At 40.0% G+C, this 20,861-nt stretch overlaps 1 protein-coding gene across 5 annotated transcripts in view; it reads right to left on the minus strand.

Annotated features, from left to right (window-relative positions):
- Positions 1–3,594: 3,594 nt before the first annotated feature.
- ralgps2 (Ral GEF with PH domain and SH3 binding motif 2) overlaps positions 3,595–20,861 on the minus strand; it is a 100,312-nt gene continuing 83,045 nt past the window's right edge. For 2 of the 5 annotated variants that reach the window (XM_008407327.2, XM_008407320.2), the window contains exons 10-21: positions 20,493–20,630; positions 17,037–17,127; positions 15,883–15,950; positions 15,672–15,801; positions 15,268–15,419; positions 15,114–15,168; positions 14,421–14,498; positions 10,897–11,002; positions 9,221–9,313; positions 8,047–8,152; positions 7,278–7,369; positions 3,595–7,188 (exon numbers count right to left, since the gene is read on the minus strand). In XM_008407327.2, the coding sequence (XP_008405549.1) occupies positions 7,159–7,188; positions 7,278–7,369; positions 8,047–8,152; positions 9,221–9,313; positions 10,897–11,002; positions 14,421–14,498; positions 15,114–15,168; positions 15,268–15,419; positions 15,672–15,801; positions 15,883–15,950; positions 17,037–17,127; positions 20,493–20,630 (1,139 nt within the window). In that variant the 3' untranslated portion in view covers positions 3,595–7,158. The remainder of the gene's footprint in view (positions 7,189–7,277; positions 7,370–8,046; positions 8,153–9,220; positions 9,314–10,896; positions 11,003–14,420; positions 14,499–15,113; positions 15,169–15,267; positions 15,420–15,671; positions 15,802–15,882; positions 15,951–17,036; positions 17,128–20,492; positions 20,631–20,861) is intronic. The other 3 variants (XM_008407328.2, XM_008407329.2, XM_008407330.2) reach the window with 3 other exon arrangements.

Here is a 20,861-nt window from a genome sequence, read left to right on the forward strand (position 1 = left end):
GCTTAGATAATTAATAAGCCAAACATTTGTAACAACTCGCCTATTACAGTTAGCTACAAAAAATGAGAACATCTTACAAATAATTTAAGAAAAAAATATTTTTTTAAAGAATTAATTCCAGTTCATTTTAATTCATGACTTTCAATAATGAAGCGCTACGTTGTGATCGCTGTCAGGAGGGGGTTGGCCACAAAAGGAGATTGTTAAAGAAGCCAGTTCACAGAGCATTATATCCAACTGCGTTACTGGAAAGTTTAGTGGAAGGAAAAGTGTTGTCTAAAGGTGCAAAATTAATAGAAATAATTGCAACCTTCAGAGGGTTGTAAAAGTCCTTATAGGGTTTGATATGAATACAAGGCGTGAACGGCTGCTGGAGTCAGTCTTGCAAGAGTCAGGAAAATGGGCTACAACTGTTGTGTTGCTTGTGTTAAACCACTCTGCATCCAGAAAAAACGTCAGAAACATCTTAACTAGCCAAGGAGAAAAAGGACTGTCCCAAAGTCCTGTTTTCAGAGGAAAATAGATTTCACATTTTTATCTAGAATTCAAAGTCCCAGATCCCTGAAGACGGTGGAAAGATTTAGAGCTCTATCCATCTATCGATTAGTCCAGTTTCCACAGTCAGTGATTATTTTTGGAGCTGTAACATTTGCTGGTGTGGGGATTTATAATTTTCAAAATTAAAAGAAATAACCAAACTATATGCAAAGATTCAAAACACACCACTCTGTGTGTATGAATAGATATATCTGTCAGATTTGAGCTGAATTACTGAAGTAAGCTGACATTTCAGTGACATTTGAGATTCACTTGTATTTTATATAAGCCACTGTAAGACGGATACCATCACATGACGTGTCCCATGTTTTCGTTTAAGTGCCCACACAGGGAAATCCCACTTTTTTTTTTTATCACACTATTTTAATTAGTCTTGCTTCTAAATATAAAACCTCACGCCATACATGTTTGACCTTTTACGTGCTTATCTGGTGGCCCGACTGCGTGATGACCCCTTTATGGAATATTGGTACATTTTGTGCTTCAAAGACAAACCAACAAACTGATCTGAGTTATTTCTGCAGCTCAAACATGAGGAAGAGGAAATATCTTGAGGTAAGTTAATAAGATGAAGCGCAGCGATAGCGTCATGTATATTCATGTAAATAAATGGGTTGCAAGATCACACAAGTTCATATTTATTTTTTTAAAGGCTTTTGAGCAATTTTTTTAAAGTAATAAAAGCAGTCTACTTGAATCCGTTTATAAATATATGTACAACGATCGGTATAAGCTACTATAATTTTTTCAGTTCAGACTTTTCAACATTTTCTTTGGCTTTTGCTAAAGTGCATGAAACACCATTTATTAATGTGATTCCTTTTTTTTATTTGTAAGTTATCATCAATAGATCATGAATATAAAGAATAGATCACTAAAACAGCTGGGCTGTTCAATACATTTGCTGGCGAATAGCATAGAGCAATCTGATCACTGCATTTATACACAAATCTTAAAAAAAAAACACTAACGTGATGTATTTTCTATAATTTAGCACAATTATTCCTTTTATTTCATATTACAGTGTTAACTATTGCACACCGATTGTCATACTTAAAATGAGGTTAAAAAAATAATCTAAATTATCACAAAATTATGAGTAGTTTTAAAATGAGCTGAGTTGACATTAGTCGCTCACTTAGACCGGCTCTCTTCTCAGGCCGCCTCTATGCAGCGAAACGTTCATTTTGTGTTTCTTAAACAATAAAGTAAACGGTAGCAGCCTTCACCGACTCACCTCAGCAACATGTGGGGGAGGGGAGCTGCTGTGACACTTTACGCTCCAAACGGCGGAAGAAAACTATATAACTATAAATAATAAAACTATAAACTATAAATAATAAAATTACTTTTTTTTACTTAGATAAGTTTTATTTTACTCTTAGGATAATAAGTGATGGTTTTACTCAATACTGAGTAAACGAATGTTGAAAAAAATTGTAAGAAAAATGACGCTGTAGCTTTTCTAGCAGCTTTGAGGCAGAGATTTCCTAACAGAGCTTCCCAGGTTTAATTGGACTGAAAGGTGAACCGTCCGTCACAGAGACGTCCGTCTGTTTGTATTCCGCTTGGTGACGTCCTCATCCTGAAAAATGTCCCTTTTATCACCATCCGTCCTTTTGACTGATGCAGTGGAAAAAGTGTACAACATTTCACTGTCTGACTGTACATTTCCTGCAGAGGTAATGGCTGCCATCTGTCCTGACCCGACACTCCACGTCATCAGTATCTGGGAGCACGGGCTGGTTTCCTTCAGCCAGACGCCTTCAGATGACACCAAATAAACGCTCCAACATCTTTTCTAATGCAGATTCACTTTTATCATCCATGACCTCTTCAACCCACTGAAAGCTTTTCATTTGTCTCTCTGTGGGCGTTTTTAATGGGCTCAGTCTGGCTTTTCACGATGATTGGCTTCAGATGTTTTCCTACCATTCAGAGTTGGACTCATTTCTTTCCGTTTGTCTTTTGCTTATGTTGTGTATTTTCTATTATCAAGGGATATTGATTTGAGCTTTCTGTTCCAAACATTCAATGTCTTCCTTGGTCTTGTAATGCATGTAAATTGGACAAGCCAAAATGTAGAGCACCTCAGGTCAGTTAATGCCTACTAACTACATCGATGAGAAAGTCTTGTGTGGATATTTTTTTAAATGAATAATAACTCAAGAGAAATTGCTAAAGTTAATCAGAACTCAGTCTCTCTTGGACCATGATGTGAATCTGTGACTTGGTTTCAGGCCTCTTCTCTCCTGCTTCCCACCACAAGATCCTTACCAGCCCCCCATTCAGCCCACTTTCAAAACTTCCTGGAAACACCTCTGCTCCACAGTAAAATGATTTTGAATTTCACATACGGTTAGGGCTACATTTACTAACCACCGTTTACTACTTAAATTTCAAGCAGTAAACATAACTTTGAGCTTTACATCATGTTATTTCCTCATCAAAATCATATTTTTGAGTGTTGCCTCGATTCTTCCAGGCATGTTTGAGGACTCTAATCTCCCATGGCAAACATACCTGCATAGGACCTAGTCCCGCCTTTAGAGACAAAGTTGTTCCTTGGTTTTCAAGATTCCCTCACTCAGTTCCTGCAGACTAGCCAGGAGCAATTAGCAAACACCTGATGGAAGTGCGCATCTCCTGAGCTCATTTGTGCAAGCTGCCTCTCTGTGATGACTTCCTGAAGGCAACGCTTCAAGAAGAGGAGTACTTAAAGAGACGGAGGCCCAATTTCATGGCGTTAAATGACAAAATCAAAGTTCTTCGTCGTTTTTATAACAACTGAACATAGTAACTTGATTGTGCTATAAAATGATACCATCTTTTAATTCCCCTCAGTTGTGTATTACTTTGTGCTGGTTCATTGCATAAAATCCCAGTAAAAACACATTGTAGTCTTGGGAAGACGGTGAGGGAAAAAAAAAAGTAATTTTTGCTAAACACTTACTAAAACAGTCTGAATATTAAACCTTAAAGAGAACAAAAACACAGAGCTGAAGTGTGGAGTAAAAATAAAATGCTAAAAAAAAAAACAGGGCAGAGTGTTTATTGGTTCTCAGTCTTCACACCAGACAGCGCATCACTCAGAGGAGAGGTCACAGCGCTCGCCGCGGCCGCGACACAGGCAGACAGAGACACACGGAGTCAGGTGAAGGTCAAGCCGTCATAGCCGCTCTTGGTAAACAGTGAATGAAACCCGACAGGTGGCACAGAGTCACATTGGTTCAAAGAATAAACTAACACTTCCTCGGGTCGAACGCCTTTGCTCGACTGAACTCAGGTGAGCGACACAAAACGGGTAATACAGTGGAAGCTGTGCGTGTGCAGAGAGTATGGTCAGTTTAAGGGAAAGCGTCTGGTGAAGCAGAGAAAAGTAAAGCCTGGCGCTTTAAGCTCTACAGGGAGACAGATACTTGCAGCTTCTACTCCTACACAAAACAAAAATGGATCTCACGTCAATGTCGGCTCAGCATCTACGACTGAAACGTCCCAAAATTAATTCGACGCGTTTCCGTTATGATGACCATACGCTGTACAGAAGTGAATAATAATAATAATAAAAAAAATGTAAACTCAGGTAACAGTGAGGGGAAAACATCACAAAAAGTGCTTGTCATGATCATTAAACTCAAATTCACAGATAACCCATAAAGCACTTATTTGCTCTGGTATAAAACTCAGTTACATAGGTTGTCATTTCATTTATCATTGTCAATTAGCTTCAGATAAAGCAAATGCAAAAAAAGGAAAGGTGATCGCCGTCAGGATGATGGGGATCCGTTCCCCCAGCTGCTTTGCTCCACAGTCCTCTCTGCAGATTCTCACATTCTTCGCTTCGATTCTCATGCAGTCACTCGGTGCCTCACCGGCGCCGTCCGGTTAGGAAAACAGTCTCCAGCGTCCCCACGGTTAAATGCACTTTAACCTTCTTTGTCCCTTTGGGCCGAACCTCTGGCCGGGCCTGTCTCCACAGTTTGTGGCACTGTCCCTCCAAAGCAGTCCCTTATTCTGATCCGGTTCAGTTCGCACTTCCGAGTTCGCCTTTTCTTCACACGTCCAGCACAAAGTGAGCCAGCGTGGAGCAGTAGCGTCAGCCGCTAGTCACACGGATGATTGGGTAAACTGGACGCCCGCTCTACCCCCACCGCTGCTCAGCAGTGGCAGGGCGCCTCATCTGGCTTTGATTACATTGCTTTAAAAAAAAAAAAAAAGAAGTATGAACAGGCACCCAAATCCTCTCTCTCTCACACCCACACACACCCACACACACTTGCAGACACACATTACACATGCCTTTGGCTTCCTCACTCATTCTTCCACAGGTTCGTCCACCATAACATCTCTTTTTCTCTCATTTATTTTCCTAACCTGATCCTCTCCATCTACATAATGTCTGACCTCAACAAAAGTGGCTATTCTGAACCATTAAACTGTACAGTATGCTGTGTTAAAGGACAGATTTTCTACATCGGGGTGCGTGTCTGTGACGTTGGGGGGGATCACCTCAGAGATGAAGGACATGAGGTAAGAGTTGGTTCTGAGATTTGTCTCCCACTAACCACCTGCTCTGCTCCAGCACTGGACCTCAGAGACAGGCCACACACGTGCCTGTACACAAATCAGCTCCTGCTAATACGGTACAGCGCGCAGAGTGGAGGGGTTAGGCTGTGTAAACACACTGGTGCATCTAAATAAATTACTATTCCACTGAAAACGTGGCTTATTTCAGTAATTCAGTGACGTATAACTCATATTATATAGATTTATTATGAACGGTGCAATAAGTGGCAGGCTTTAATTTCTGTTAATTTGAACAAACGTAGCTTCTAGCTAATGGAAACGGTTACTGCTCAGGTCGGGTAAGCCACACAAAGTTACCGTTAAAGAAGCTGGTCGTTCACATGAGCATCCAGGCAGATTAAGGAAGGTTTAGTGGAAGGAAAAGAGTTTGGAAGCGATCCAGAAGGAGTGCCAGACATTATTTTACAATTTCAATTGAAACAAGCCAACTTTTTGACAATTTTCTAATTTACCGAGATGCACCAGTACAATGTAAACTAACACCTGTTCGTAAAATGATTTGCCGTTTCTGAATATCACTCCGCCCTCCTCTTCTCTACCAGGTTCTGCTCGTGTTTTCACATTAGGATTTCTGCGGCCCACAGACTTTAGCTGATAACCCTTCAATGTCTCATCAACCTGAAGGGGGGAAAAAAAAAAAAAAAAGTGGTGAGGCTGACATCACTTGGCACTAATCGCGACCTACGAGGTTTCCTTTTCTCCACCCACGACGCCACTTCGATAGGAGCCTAAAACTGAGCCAGGACTGGTTGAAACGGACAAAAAAAATCTATTTTTTTCTGAAAATTTCCCACATCAATAATAAAGGGTTCAAAGAAAATATTCCAAAAGTAGAAAGAAAAAAAACCAAAAAAAAAAAACCATTCGTATGTAACAGACAAACCCACGTTGCTGGGCAACAGTAATACTGTGAACTGCACCATCCCTCTCTCCCAGAAGAAAAAAACAAAAACATATACCGAACACAGAAAAAAAAAAAAACAGCCTAAAAACAGACTCTGTATGGCTCCGGGTAGCTTCGAGTGTCTGCTCCAGAACGGAGGCTTCAACAAACCAAATGGGCCAGAGGGGAACAGAGGAGATAAAATCACGAGTCATTAGTTCTTGTTTCTTTCCCTCCTGGACTTTTCACAGCTTCAAGTCTTTAGTGTTTTGGATGCGCGAGTCCAGGAAACGCAGCATTTCCTCTCTGGTGAAAACATTGGAATAATAATTAATTAATTAAAAAAAAAAAAAAAACCTGGAAAGCATCCGTCCAACCGCGAACTTAGCTTAGATTCTGGGTTTATCGTACCACTGTGGACCACAGACGAGATTTGTGAAAAATCTAAAGAAGCTCCACTCGCCCTGATGCAGTTGTACAAACATCTAGTAAATTCAGTAAATGACAGAAAAACAAGGGCAAGTTCCCCACTAAAAACTGTACACACTCAGGAAAGGAGGGAATTGTTCCTGCAGAAGCTGGAGCCCTTACGTTCACACCGATGTGACAACAGGACGTTACGTGTGTGTGATTCCAAGTAATAGTTGAGCAAAAACAAGCAACTAAAACTGTAATAATCAAGTAAAAATGGCTCTGGAGCGTGTTCTGACCGAACGAAAGCTGGAAGGAGACGTGATTAAAATGAGCTTGCCTCTTCAGAAAGAATACTAATGAAGCTGCAGATGTTGAAGTATGAATGCGTGTGTGTGTGTGTGTGTGTTGGGGAGGGGGAAAGTGTAAGGGCTCCGCTGGAGTGCTGAACAAAAGACACAGAGAGCGAGTGGGAGTCGGGAGCAGTGGTGCAGGTCCTTGTTCAGTGGTCAGCACATCCAAAGCGGTCGCTTGTCTCCACACAGACCTGCGCTCACACACACAGACACAACTAGGAACTCTGGTTAAGGCAGTAGTGGCAGGTGAGGCTGCGGTGAGGTTGGAGTGGGGTGAGAGTCGGTCTATCGGGGCTCATGGCAGTGAAAGCTTCCACTTCCTTGTCCTCCTCGCTTCCTCATCCCTCTCTTCCCACCGTCCGCTCACTCAAATGACATCAGATTGGCTGGTACCTGCATTAAGAAACAATCATTTACAGAACACACGCCGTGTGTTTGTCTGTGACCCTGAAGGTGTGCGTTTCTTTTTTTTTTTTTTTTACCTGTTGCCTATTGCTCTGACAGGCAGCACTAAGATGTTTGAACCAGAGCAAAGCGTTCATCCTGTTTCCTGCCTGATACTTGTACGTGTTACCTAGGCAACAGAGAGAGGGGAAATAAAAAGTGCGAAATGAGGAGCGCCTCGTTTCCACCGGCGCTCTCAGCAGTCGGCGAAGACGGCTGAAGTGCTGCTCGACTTTTGGTGACCCAGTAGAATGAAAGCAAAGTCACAGTTGATGCTACTCTAATGAGGAATGCCAGATTTGAAAAGTTTAGATGAATTTATCATCCTAAATAAAATAAAGTTTGACCAATTTTTGGCAAAAGTTCGCTAAATTGTACAGATGCCTATAAAAAGATTTCACTCCCTTGGATGTTTTACACTTTTGTTGGTTTTACAAATCAGCACGTTTATTTATTTGTCAATATTTTCAAGAAGTCAGTTTTTTTTTTTACATGTATTTTGTAAAAAAAAAAAAAACAAGCCTAATTTTGTTGATTATAATTATTTTTAAAAGCAATAAAAAAAGGGCAAAACATCCAAAGGGGATGGATACTTTTTACATGCACCTGACATATAGGCTGGGAAAGGTTTTTTCTATTAAATAATTTAACTATGTTGTAGATTAATGTGTCTCATTTTTCTTTCAGCAAATCCAGAAAGTGGACTACAACACAAGGAGGCACTGTAGGTGAAAACAAATTACCTTCAGCCACAGCTGGCCATAACTGAAACATTAAAGTAGCCCAGGTCGTATTTTTCAGTCTCACCGTGCTCAGAGTCGGTCAGCAAGAAGACGTCAGGATGTTCCGGATCGTCGGCCATCATGGCCATCAGACCCACCACGCACACGCTCTTGCTAGACGTGGACTTAAACTGGCAGGAGGACAAATAAAATGGACACAGTTAGCTTCGCACAATGTGTTACATGCAGCAGGAGATCAGAAGCCGACACCCTCCATAAAATCACCTCCGACGAGAATAAAAACATAGAACTACGACTGCATCAGGAAAATAGGGGAAACTGCTCGACTAGTGTTTGCATTTTTTAAACATTCTTTGTAGGTTCTAGTTATTTTAGGGTAAATATCTTAATATTAGGACCAAACACTATGTAATTATCACATTTAACATTATGTGCTTTAAGTGAAAACACTTCTGTCAAATATGATTTTAAAGGTTTTTAAAATCATATCAGGTTTTTAAAGGTTCCTAATAGAAAAAATACTAAACAGAAGTTGGACATATGTAGGAGAATGATTTACTGTACACATTATTGGGATACACAGTTTGTGAGGACTCCTGCTAAACTATTCACACATAGCAAATGAGATGCAGGTAGTTTTTTTCTGTACTTTCCTAAAAGCCACTTATGAACAGAGGAAGCCTCTAAAAGCTCAAACTGGAGCGGAAGAATTACTGACAAAAGCTTTGTGTGAAGCCACTCGGACACAGCTCCTATCATAGCGCAAACTACGACCGGTCACTTCCCACCAAGCCTCTGGACATCTTGTGCACTCGGCTGTTCCCTTCTCCCACCTCTCGGTTTTACTGAATCTTTCCTTCCTTCAAACTACCGAGCAGAACGATCCAGTGCATCACGCAACATCTCATTAAACAGCTTAAAAAAAAAATAAAAAAAAAGGATGTAGCTTTTTGCCTTTGTTTTCTGTTAGCAAGAACAAGCAAAATGTTTTTCTCTTAGTTCATCAGGGAATTAAGCCGTTTTTAGAGGTGCGCAGGTAATGACCACCATGTGTTCACTCCTAATAAAATACACAGGCGCCTTTGGAGCATTCCTCGCACAACTGCAGCTCATATGGAGAACAAGGCTCTGTGCGTCTGTGTTCTGTTCGTTGCCCTCGTCTGCCAAAACAACTGAAATGACCTTGAGCAGCGCTCGCAAAAACGCAAGCGACAACTGAAGGATTCAGTACGACTTACATGCTTCCTCTCTGTGGCCTTCAGGGACTTGGCAGGGTAGTAGTAAAGCTGAGTTCCACAAAGCGCCACCCAGTATTTGGTCCAAGATGCCACCTGGACGCACAGAGACATATTAAGATGAACCCAACAGTGAATGAGTAGCCTCATTTTTTTTTTTTATCAAAAAATACATGTGCTCAGAAATGTACGGAAATGTATGTAAAAAGAAAAGGAACCCAAAAATTATTTGTTTAATGATTAAAAGGAGATTTTTGCAAAATAATTTCATACATTTATCAATGCATGAGAATTTTAAGTACATGTCTTTCTTCCAGATAAAGTTTTAAATAGGAATCATTTCTGTGACTCAGCTAAAGATCACTGGAGCGAATACAAAACAGTTTTCAGATGAGGATTTCCCTTACAAAGGGAGAAACTAAGCAATCCAAACCAACCTGATCCTACGTGCCACTAAACATATCTGCCATTTAAATGTGGTAACTAGCAATGAGTATGTGAAAATGTAAATTAACAACAGTTGCTGTTGTAGTAAGCGACAATTAGCCTTCAGCCTTGTGGGGAACGTTTGGCTCACTCTTCAGCCATATTGAAGAGTTTGCCAGGAAAATAAGATCTCAAAAAGTTAATCGTTTTATCATAACAAGTCCAGGCTTTAACAAAGCTCTTGAAAAACTTATTTTTGGTACATGGATAATTGTTCTGCTGGATCAGGCCTACATGTGCTTAATGTCAAACTGATGGACAGACTTTCTCCTGTAAGATCTTCTGCTAAACAGGAGAATGTATAACTCCATTGATTATTGATTACCACTCGTCCAAGAGCAGAAGTAGAAAACAGTTCCTGAAATCTGCTACCGACACCACTTGGAGTAATTTTGTAATCTGGTCAATCACCGTAGCCATAATAAATTACTCTGTTTACTCTCTGCTCTTAAATTTATTTGTGCTGCTTTAGATCTTTTTTCATACTTTGTTTAGTCAGATTGGTCCTGTTAGAGTAATTTTTCCCAGCAGGCCTGCCAATAATCAGGCCTGGATATCGCAGGTGGAACTGGAGCAAAAAAACAAACAAAAAACAAACAAAAAAAAAAAAGTCATGGAGGTTTATATATTTTCCAACAGTGCCAAGCTGATTTAGACAGATTTATCCCTTTACAGTCATAATGTGACGCTTTTTGCATTTACTCGGGTTATCTCTGTCATGCATCAAAATCTGTTTGATGATCTGATACATTTAAGTACAACAGACACGCAAAACCAGAAAAACACCTGATCTAATTTCATAGTGGTGCACAGGGAGCAGAGGTATTCAGCAGATCGTATTCTTTCTGCACCCGTTCTACAAATCCAGCTTTTACTACCCAGGTGTTTCTGTATCAAGTTTTTAAATATAAAAAGCACATGGATGCACACTGCATGCTCCTGATTTAAATGACCGTATAGAGCAGGGGTCACCAACTCCAGTCCTCGAGGGCTACCGTCCTGCAACTTTTAGATGTGTCTCTGCTCAAACACACCTGGATCAAATAAACTGCTCATTTCCAGCCTATTGCAGAGAGGAATGAATGCTGGTGAGGAAATTCAGACATTTTGGAGCAGAGGTGAATCTAAAAGTTGCAGGATGGTAGCCCTTGAGGACTGGAGTTGGTGACCCCTGGTATAGAGCATGTTCTCACGGTTGGTTTCTTGCCCTCTTTGAGCACGGTCTTCCGCCTCAGCACCCCTTGGACGGTGACGGCTCCGGGGTAAAGGTGAACGGCAAGTTCCTCCGACTCAGCTGAGCTGCAACAGAACAGAGACAGACATCACACGCCATATAACCAAAGTCCCATGCATCGCCATGCAGAACAGCGAACCAGAATAAAACCGGAGAGAGACCAACAATAAAAGCAGAAACAATCTGCACAGCTACCTTTAATCCCGTCTCTACCGAACTGTAACATTTTTATGGAACATTTTTCTGTCCGCCTTTGACAGAACTGATATTTCACAGATGAAAATCTTAATGCTGCCGTTTGCGAAGGCAGGAAAAGACGTGGTAAGGTGGAGTGCAGATTGTGTCTGTCTGGAGGATCAGAGCAGGAAACTCGGTGAAGAAGGCTGGCAGATAAAGAGAACTATGTCCAGAACCATGAGCTTCAATATTCACCCTACAAGAGAAATATATGGAAGCAGAAAGCAGCCGTGCCCACTTCATAACATTATTGTTACTGCAACGAGTTTTGTTCAGGCATATTGACAGATTCTAAGCACACAATGAAAAACATTCGATGAGGTTCGTCTTTAATTCAGTTTAATTTGTTAACCCTTGTTTGCTCTCCAGAGCTTTCCAGGGTTCCCAGTCCTTTATTATTCATTTTAAAACAAAACTGTGAAGTTCACTGTGAATTTTTGGACAAATACATACAGACAGAGCGTGCGCTAGCTAGCTAGGTACCTAGATGACTAGCTAGCTAGACAGTCAGCTATCTATCCATCTATCTTGCTAGCTATCTATCTAGTTAGCTAGCCAGATTCCAGACTTTTTCCATATAGATAACTAGCTACCTATCTAGCTGGCTAGCTTCCAGATTTTTTTCATATTTTCCCAGACAGAGTAAGAAACCAGCCTCTCTGTGGCAACACCTGCAGATAGCTGTGACGGTGCAATTAAGGACTAATCGTAAACTACATAACTCATAAACGTGCTATAAAAACGTTATTTTTTTTATTGCCAACAGACAACTTCACTGTAGTCCAGTTAAAAATTTCCAAGATTTAACAATGTGAGGTTTGATTATTTTGGAACATCATCACAGGACAGCATACTGATGATGTGGTCAAATTATTGAATTTTGTGCGTCAATATTTTTAAATCTTAATCATAAGTTTTAAGCATAACTGGATCTCTGTACTTCTCAGGATTCATTTGTATAGACAGATGTGTTTTTGATTGCTGAATTGGAGATTTCAGTCAAAGCTTTCACAGCCAGAGCAATTCTGCTATAAATTTTAAAGCCATCTGCAGTGAAGTTTGTTCCATCATTTCATAGTTTTCGCTTTTTGAGCAAGACCGCAGTGAAGTTTTCTGACAGCAACACGAGAGGAATCTTTTATAGCCAATTTAGTACGAATGATGTGGTTTACTGGCGGTAATTAAATGCACCGTCACGGCTAGTCTTTATTTGTAGCTACATAATGCTCTGTGGAAGAGCAAACATGTCGACACCAAATCACTGAGATGAACAGAAGGGAAGGATCAATGTTTTATCTTTTTTTTTTTTTTATCTCCAGTCAAACATCTTATAAAAAAATTAGTTTCCTTTCAACATGGAAAATACGTTATTTTCCATTAATGAGATTTCAAGAAAAGCACATAAAAAATAACAGCAGCGACGGCCGGTTTCTGCTTCCATAGGAATGTCTTCATTGATTCTCTTCGTTTCTCCATCAGCAATCAGGATCTACTTTATGTCCATTAATATGAGGAGTGCAGAGTGTCTGCAGGGATTCATTATAGCTCCAAGCTGTACAATACTAGGAAGATCAGAACTGACGCACAAGATGTTTTTTCCCCCTTCAAAAGCTTTAAAATAATTTATTACCAGATCATTTAAACATAATTCTTCAACCTAGAAGTGGGCGATGTGACAGAAATATTAATGCCATCAATTTCCCTTAAATTCACCATCACGATTTTCACTCAATTTTCCAAGAAAAACCCCCCCAAATATTTAACAGAGCTTTCAGGTGAAAGAAATTAAAAAAAAAAAGATTTTCATCCATTTGTGCAATTTTGTCAACTTCTATCAACCACAACTCAAACTGAAAAAGCAGTCAGCCTCAGGCTGTAGAGCCAAAATCAAATCCTGCAGTTTAATTAAAAAGGTAAACAACATCACTTAGGTAAATCTCATTCCAACTGTTTAAAGCCGGTTTTATGAATCCAATGCCGAAAACTGCTTTAAGTTGCAATGGACAGATTTGCCTCACACAGGGTCCAACACTGTGCTGTTTTATTATGATTTAAGTTATTAGGGAGGCGAAAAACAGAACAGTGGAGAAAACAGCAAAAATAACATTTCTGATGATAACGTTAGAAAAAAAAAAAAAATTCCCTTCTCACCCTCCGTGAGTGGTCTGTTTCATCCTCTGAGCTCGGGTTTTCTACCAGAGGCCTGGGAGCTTGAGGGCTCTGCGCAGTATCTTGGCTGTGCCTAGAACTGCACATTTCTGGACTGAGATGTCTGATGTTGTTCCTGGGATCTGTTTTAGCCACTGCTGCTGTTTGGGGGTGACTGCCCCGAGGGCCCCGATGACCACAGGCATCACTGTGGTCGTCACATTCCAGGTCTTTTCCAGTTCCTCTCTGAGGCCCTGGAAAAGGCCTGGAAGGTGATATATATATATATATATATATATAAACATCACTAATTGGAATTTTTCAACAACGAAATCAAAAACTTTCCATGATAATTGATCAACAATACGATAAATACCCACCCACTAGTAAGATATGATTATATTGTATTTACTTTAACATTAAAACCGGTTTGACATCACAAAAAAGCAAAATCTGAAAAATCTAAGAATAAAAATATTTTTCACAGTATATAATCAAATGTTTACTGTCATTTATTTCCAAGTTGTTGTCATTATAAAGGGAGAAAAAGATTCATTAGATCACATCTGTAAATTGTATCATATTCTACATACAGCAGTACCTACATCAGTTTTCTTATTAATTTCTCTGCTGCTGTAATCAGGCCAGATTTGGTAGCTAAAATGTTTTGATAACTTTATCACATCGCCCACTCCTACTTTAAGCTGCAGCTCTAGTCATCCTGTCTGTTTAAAGCTATCGGAGGCCCACGCCTCCATTTTAACCTCCCACCATGTGTGTGTGAGTGACAGACATGCAAGAAAATCGAAAAAAAGCCGCAGTTAGAATATAGAACAACAGCAGCAAAAAGACAGGAACCTGCAGCCCCATAGAGAGCCTCTTCTCTGTGTCCCACCAACACGTGGACAGCACTATCACCCCAAACCCCCAGATTACGCCCCGACTCTACACCGGCTAAACACCAGCACGCAGCGGCCTGGCAGCGAATGAAGCGTGCGGGAAAAAAAAAACAAACAAAAAAAACAAAACAGAAAAACAAAAAGGCTGAGAGAGCTTTTTGGATCAGATGGAAGTTGGTTCTGGTCGAGGTGGGTGTACCTGCTGGGCCTCAGGACTCCTCTGTACGGGATGCGGGCCACACGGGTCACTGGGCCCAGAGAGTGATAGAACCGAGTCCTGTTCAGAAATTGGATAAGATAGGACAGGATAGGATACGGGGCACGGGTCACTGTTAATCTGTGTGTGGGTTTTATTATAATTTTATTTTTTTTCCCGTTCAAACTGCAACAGGTTAGCTCTGAATGAGGAGCGGTCAGTTAGTTAGAGGACTAAAAATGGATGTGAGGTACTTTAAAAACAAAACAAAAACAATGGTGCTTTGGGAAAAAGAGGTTAGGATGATTCTTCAGGGTTGTGGAATTAAAAAAAAAAGTTTTATTCCCGATCAGGTCAGTGTGGCTCTGTATGCTTCACACGCACGCACGCGCGCGCACACACACACACACACAAGGGCATTAGTAAAAAGATTTATCGAAGCACAGAAATGCATTTTTAGGCTGCCGGAGGAGCAGTAGCGTCTGCATATCGGCGCTCTGTTTTGAGAGCAGGAGTGGCGGGGTGAGGCGTGACGGCCTGAAAGCAAACGCTGGGAAGATTTATTGCAGTTTATTTGCACAGGCTTTCTTAAAAAAACAAAAAACAAACAAACAAAAAAAAACAAGACATGTGATCACAGCGATGAAAGTGTTTTTTATGATCTGCACGGTAAACTGCAGAAATGGGATGCATTACCTCTCAAAAGCTGGCCAAGACATCTCTTCACTGAGCTCGGAGCCCTCACTGCTCCCTGTACCGGGGACAGAAACCATATGGTGAATGTCACCGTGATGCAACCTGGCTACCGCTGTGGCTTTTCTCATCAACGTTACGGAGGCTTCAGTCTCACCGAGCGAAATGCCACTGGACAGAGTTGAGCTCTCTGCCTGTCCCCTGCTGGGACTGTGGCTCTCCAACACACTGTCATCCAGAAGATGACGGGAGCCAGCGTTGGGAAATGTGGCGCTTTTAAACTCTACTGTGTTCATCTTATGGATAAAACTGAGGAGACACAACACAGCAGAGAGGAGGGACATAAAGGGAGCTGCCAGCACTGCTGTAGGATAGAAGGAGAAAAACAAAAAAAAAAAACCCTTCGCTTCTCGCTTCCTAGCTGACTTAAAGCCATGATTGAGGGGGGAGCGTGGGGGGTGGGAAATTAATAAATAAATGAATGAATGAATGAATAACATAAATACGTGAATGAATAAATGGATGAAAGAATCAATGAGTGACAACAAAAGTCAGACTGACTTGTAGCCCAGGCTGTGGCACTTCCTGTGTCCGTAGGGCAGCAGGTTCCTGGGGGACGGAGGAGTGGCGGGGACGTCGGCCGCTACGGACCCCTTACGACCACAGAGAGGGGAGGACGACGCTTCCTGACCTGTTAGAAAAAACCCCAAAAAACACAAATAAATAGAGACAATTACAAAAGCAGAAGAGAGCTCCAAAAACTCTGACTTACCAACCAGATCCTCTTTGGAGGCGTTGGCTCGAGGGGTGCTGGTGCCTGGCTCGATCTTCTGAGACAACCTGGGCGGAAACTGTGAAATTAGTCGCTTCCTTTAAATTAAAAATGAGATGAGTAGTGACTGTCGTTACAATAACAGAGAGCAGGAAACCAAATCAGATTAGCACTGTGAAGTATTTTTGTGCCTCAGTGGAAGAAAGTTGCTTTAGTTAAATAGCCAGCAAAATGATTAAAATATGCATAAAAACTTCTTTTTTTTTGGGAGAAAAGCATGATACTGCCACCACCGTGTCTGAGATGGTGCTCTGGGTTGTTCGTGGCAACTCCTTTTCAAATACGACTTTCAATGAATATGTCACATACAAGCGTAGTAGAATGTGTTTAAGAGTATTTTTACTGCAAAACTGTTCTTGATTCTACATGAATGGTTCCTTGAAACGCCATAAATGTAAAGACATTAAAAGTTGCATTGTAATGATGAGGCAGAAAACGACAAATATCATCAGTGCATCAGAACTTTTTCCATTCGTCTTCACATATTACAGTTACTAGCATGTGATGTGCGGCTTCCTTAAAAATACAAGCAGCTCTTATGGAGACTTGAAAACCCCTGAGATGTCCCTCTGACAGGAACTTTGCCAATTCCGTGTTTTTTTTTCTCTTCTTATCTTTTCTGACTATGCAAATATATTTGGGGTCTTTATTGTCACAGTCCAGTTGTTTTAAACTGTTAAATGTTTGTAGATGTGACTAAATTTAGGTCAATAGTTCATTTTTTGACTCATGGAGATTTCCACACATGATGCACATGTCCTTTTTGTCTTTCCTATTGTCAAGTGTAGTTAGTTAGTTAGTTAGTTAAAACTTTATTGTCATATTGCATACACAAGGTGAATACAAAACGAAATTTCGTTGCATACAGCTCAGGACAGTAAATATGTATATAAATATAGAAAATATAGAGTGAAGGAATAACAGTAAAAGAGTTTAGAAGTGCATGACATTGCTATATCTCAACAAAACAGAAAGATTAAGTAACATCTACTAATGTAAAAACCTTTTAAAAAGTTGCAGTTTTAATAAAAATTTTTTGGTGCTTAATAAGTGAGCGACTGAGCCCTTTAACACATTCATCATCTGTTTCTTACTTGTAATTTTCATCCTCCACAAACTTCTGCAGCTCCTCGATGTACCTGACAGAGTTCAAATACTTCTGGATGTGAGGCAACACTGGGATATCTGAGAGAGGAAACGCATTCATGCACCAGAGCAGAAACACGAGTGAATTAATTCAATTTACAACAAAACAATCAGAAAAACGTCAAAATCCACACACTCATCCAAAAAGCTACAATTTCTAGACTACTTCCTCTTTTAATCCAAAAATACGGATTTAAAATGATGATTTATTTTTCTTTTCTTCTTTATTTCTCATAGAGGAATAGCTCAAAAGTTGTACTTTGCCAGTATTTGTTTTAATAATAATACTGTGGCTCTGTGGGTAGAGTAGTCGTCTTGTAATCGGAAGGTTGCAGGTTCAATTCCAGCTTCCTCCTGCCACGTGTTGATGTGCCCCTGGGCAAGGCACTTAACCCCAAGTTGCCTACCGAGCTGCGTATCGGTGTATAAATGTGTGAGCGTTTGTGAGTGCGAATGGGTGAATGTGGCTCTAGTGTAAAGCGCTTTGAGTGGTCAAAATGATCGGATAAAGCGCTATATAAGTTCAGTCCATTTACCATTTAATATCGACGGTATTCACCCTATGGGACTGTGTGGAATAAAAAACTGGCTGAACTATAAACGATAACGGCACAGTCTTCCCTCTTAGGGAACAGGAAATGAAGCGAAGAGGCTGCGATTCTTGTTCATCTTTTTACCCCATTCTTATTTATTTATTTTTTTTATCCTTAGTGTTTTCAATTTTTAAATAAAAAACTTTGACAAAATAGACAAAAAGGTGTTTTAATTTTCTCTAAATCATATCAATTTAAAACTGCCAATAGTTGTTAAATCACATGAGATATCTATGTGTTTTTATCTATAGTCATGTATTAGAAAATACTAGCAAAATATTCCTCAGTTGATCTGACAGCTGGATATTCTGGCTCAGAGGAATACTCTGTGAACGTCACTGGGCGTCCAGTAGGGGGCAGCAATCAGGGCGGCTAGTGTCTAATCAAGTAGCTTACACTCCCAGTTGGGCTGCAGAAGGATTGAACATTTAATGTCAATAGATACTTAAATTTAAAGATAATTTTGAAAGTATTCAACTTGGGAGGCTTTCCATGAGAATTAATTTATTTAAAGACACAGGATCATATTAAAACATTTTTGTTTTGTCCTCGTTTAATAAGTTCAACATCAGTAACTGTTACTATTGTTGCTTTCAGTCTTTATTGCAGTGTCCGAGTGTCTTGAAAAGCTCCTTATAAATAAAATGTTTGATTATTATTATATGTAAAAAATATGAATCTTATAAAATCTGCAAAATTTAATTAATGCATGTGTTTAGAACAAGTGTTGAACTCTGAGCTGCAGTTATAGTAAATGTATTTGTGGCCTAAATACCTCCGCAGTCAGCAGTGCGATGCGAACGTCTCGTTTAGGAAAAGCAACTAATATTCAAGGGTAAATACAGAAAATCCTGCTTCCAAGATTTGTCAGAATCTTGAAGAAAACTCAAGATTCGTGTGAAACAGATCTTCCCTGAGCGCAAACTGCCACAATAAATCCTCTTAAATTCCAAGTTTATCGTCGTTTATTTCCAAACAAATCCTTTCCAATTCCTGTGAATTTCAGTTAATCTTCTTTGAAAGTTTAAAACTCTTTGAACATGGCTGAAATATTTCCACGAGCATCGAAGAAAACTACTTCTGGGAACTTGTGAGCGTATGGAAGTAAATATGTGCATTCAGAATCTGAATAAAAAATGCATCTGAAACTTGAATGTTGTATATTTGTGCTTACTTTTTCAATTTAAAAAAAAAAATTCGGTGTAATTATTTGTACATGTTTGCAATTTTCATTTGTTAAAAAAATTCACATTCCTATTTCAAAGTGATGAAATTTTCAATATATATATTTTTTCAGTGTTGAAAAATTTAGCATATAAAAAAATTAAACATTTAAAAATTCAAATGTAATATTTTCAGTGTCCTAAAAATTAAACTTGCTCAAATTCGCTGTCTCAAAATCAGCGTCTAAAAATTCGCTGTACAAAAATGGCAAGGTTACTTCAGGTCACAGACATTAGCAATCGTTGTCAGATTGCCAATCACATGACCCAAGTGTCATATTGAAGAAATACCAGCATCACCGAAGCCAGCGACCACGGAGGCGAACGCAAACCCAAAGGTGGATTTAATGCTTTCATATTTCTCTAGTATATTTTATTTTGCGCATGAAGTTTCATACATTATCTTAAAGCTTGATTTAAAACACGGGTGTGGGCCGTTGTTAATCTTACACCATGTAATGCTGGCGTATTGGTTCTCGCTACCTGCTAGACCCCCGCTCCCCTCCCCCCTTCTCTTGGCTGTCCCACACCCAATTTTCCCGTGTTTTATTTCAAAAAGGAATACCACTTGCGCCAAGTCTAGAATCTTTAAAGATAACTGATGGGTGGCGACTTTCTGGGCTGTTTGTATGTCGTCTTAGACAGGCAGTCTTAGTAAAGTCGTAATTTTCCAGGAGATGCTACCGCTAATGTAGTAAGCTAATATGACTGCCTTGTATGCTTAAAGGAGGGGCTGTGAACTTTTCCGACATTAATTCTCGATATTCTTTAGGTTCTAACGGGTCGGCAGAGTGTTCCTCTCCTGATCCTTTCTGTCTGAAAATCATACAGCAGCAAAATGCGTAACGATGGACGCTTAAAAATGGCTTGCATTCATCCTCACTGACACTGTTCAGTCTGGTATATACGTCTTCCCTCAACTGTGTTTTGCTCCTAAGGACKGTGGAGTATCGGTAGAGGACGATTTAAAAAGACGCAGGTTGATAGCGGCTCACCACGACTGCGTATGATTAACAACGGCCCAAACCCGTGTTTTAAATCAAGCTTTAAGATAATGTATGAAACTTCATGCGCAAAATAAAATATACTAGAGAAATATGAAAGCATAGACTCACCGTTGGGTTTGCGTTCGCCTACATGGTCGCTGGCTTCGGTGATGCTGGTATTTCTTCAATATGACGCTTGGGTCATGTGATTGGCTGGGTGTTGAAATCTGACGACGATTGCTAATGTCTGTGACCTGAAGTAACCTTGCCATTTTTGTACAGCGAATTTTTAGACGCTGAATTTGAGACAGCTAATTTGAGCAAGTTTAATTTTTAGGACACTGAAAATATTGCATTTTAATTTTTAAAAGTTTGTTTTATATGCTGAATTTTAACACTGAAAAAAAAAATATATTGAAAATTTCATCTCTGAAATAGGATTGTGAATTTTTTTAACAAATGAAAATTGCAAACGTACAAATAATGACAGAATTTTTTTTAAATTGAAAAAGTAAGCACAAATATACAACATTCAAGTTTCAGATGCATTTTTTATTCAAATTCTGATGGCACATATTTACTTCCATATAAGCGCGTCTCACCGTAGGTGCAGGATCTTTGCAGGTCCGAAATGATTCGGAGGATGTTGTTCATCAGGTTGGACCTCTGCTCGTTCTCCAATATGCTGCCTGTGGACGGGTAGGCCGAGTCGATGTAGGTCAGGTCGGATAGGTACATCCCTGAAAGAAGAAGAAGAAGAAGACTATTTGAGTCTACATGCATTAGATGACCACAAACAAAGCAGGCTTTTTGAACAGGCGTCGCTCCAGTATGAGCAGACGATCACAGATCTTGTTTTTTTTGGCAGTCACTTAGAGCACAAGTTAAAGGTTTATCACATAAATGATGACTTCAGGGGACAAACACGGGAGCCGCTTCCCGCCGCGCTGGGAGATCCGTGAGCAATGAGC

This window comes from Poecilia reticulata, linkage group LG4 (assembly GCF_000633615.1).
Source record: "Poecilia reticulata strain Guanapo linkage group LG4, Guppy_female_1.0+MT, whole genome shotgun sequence".
In the NCBI taxonomy this organism is placed as follows: Eukaryota; Metazoa; Chordata; class Actinopteri; order Cyprinodontiformes; family Poeciliidae; genus Poecilia; species Poecilia reticulata.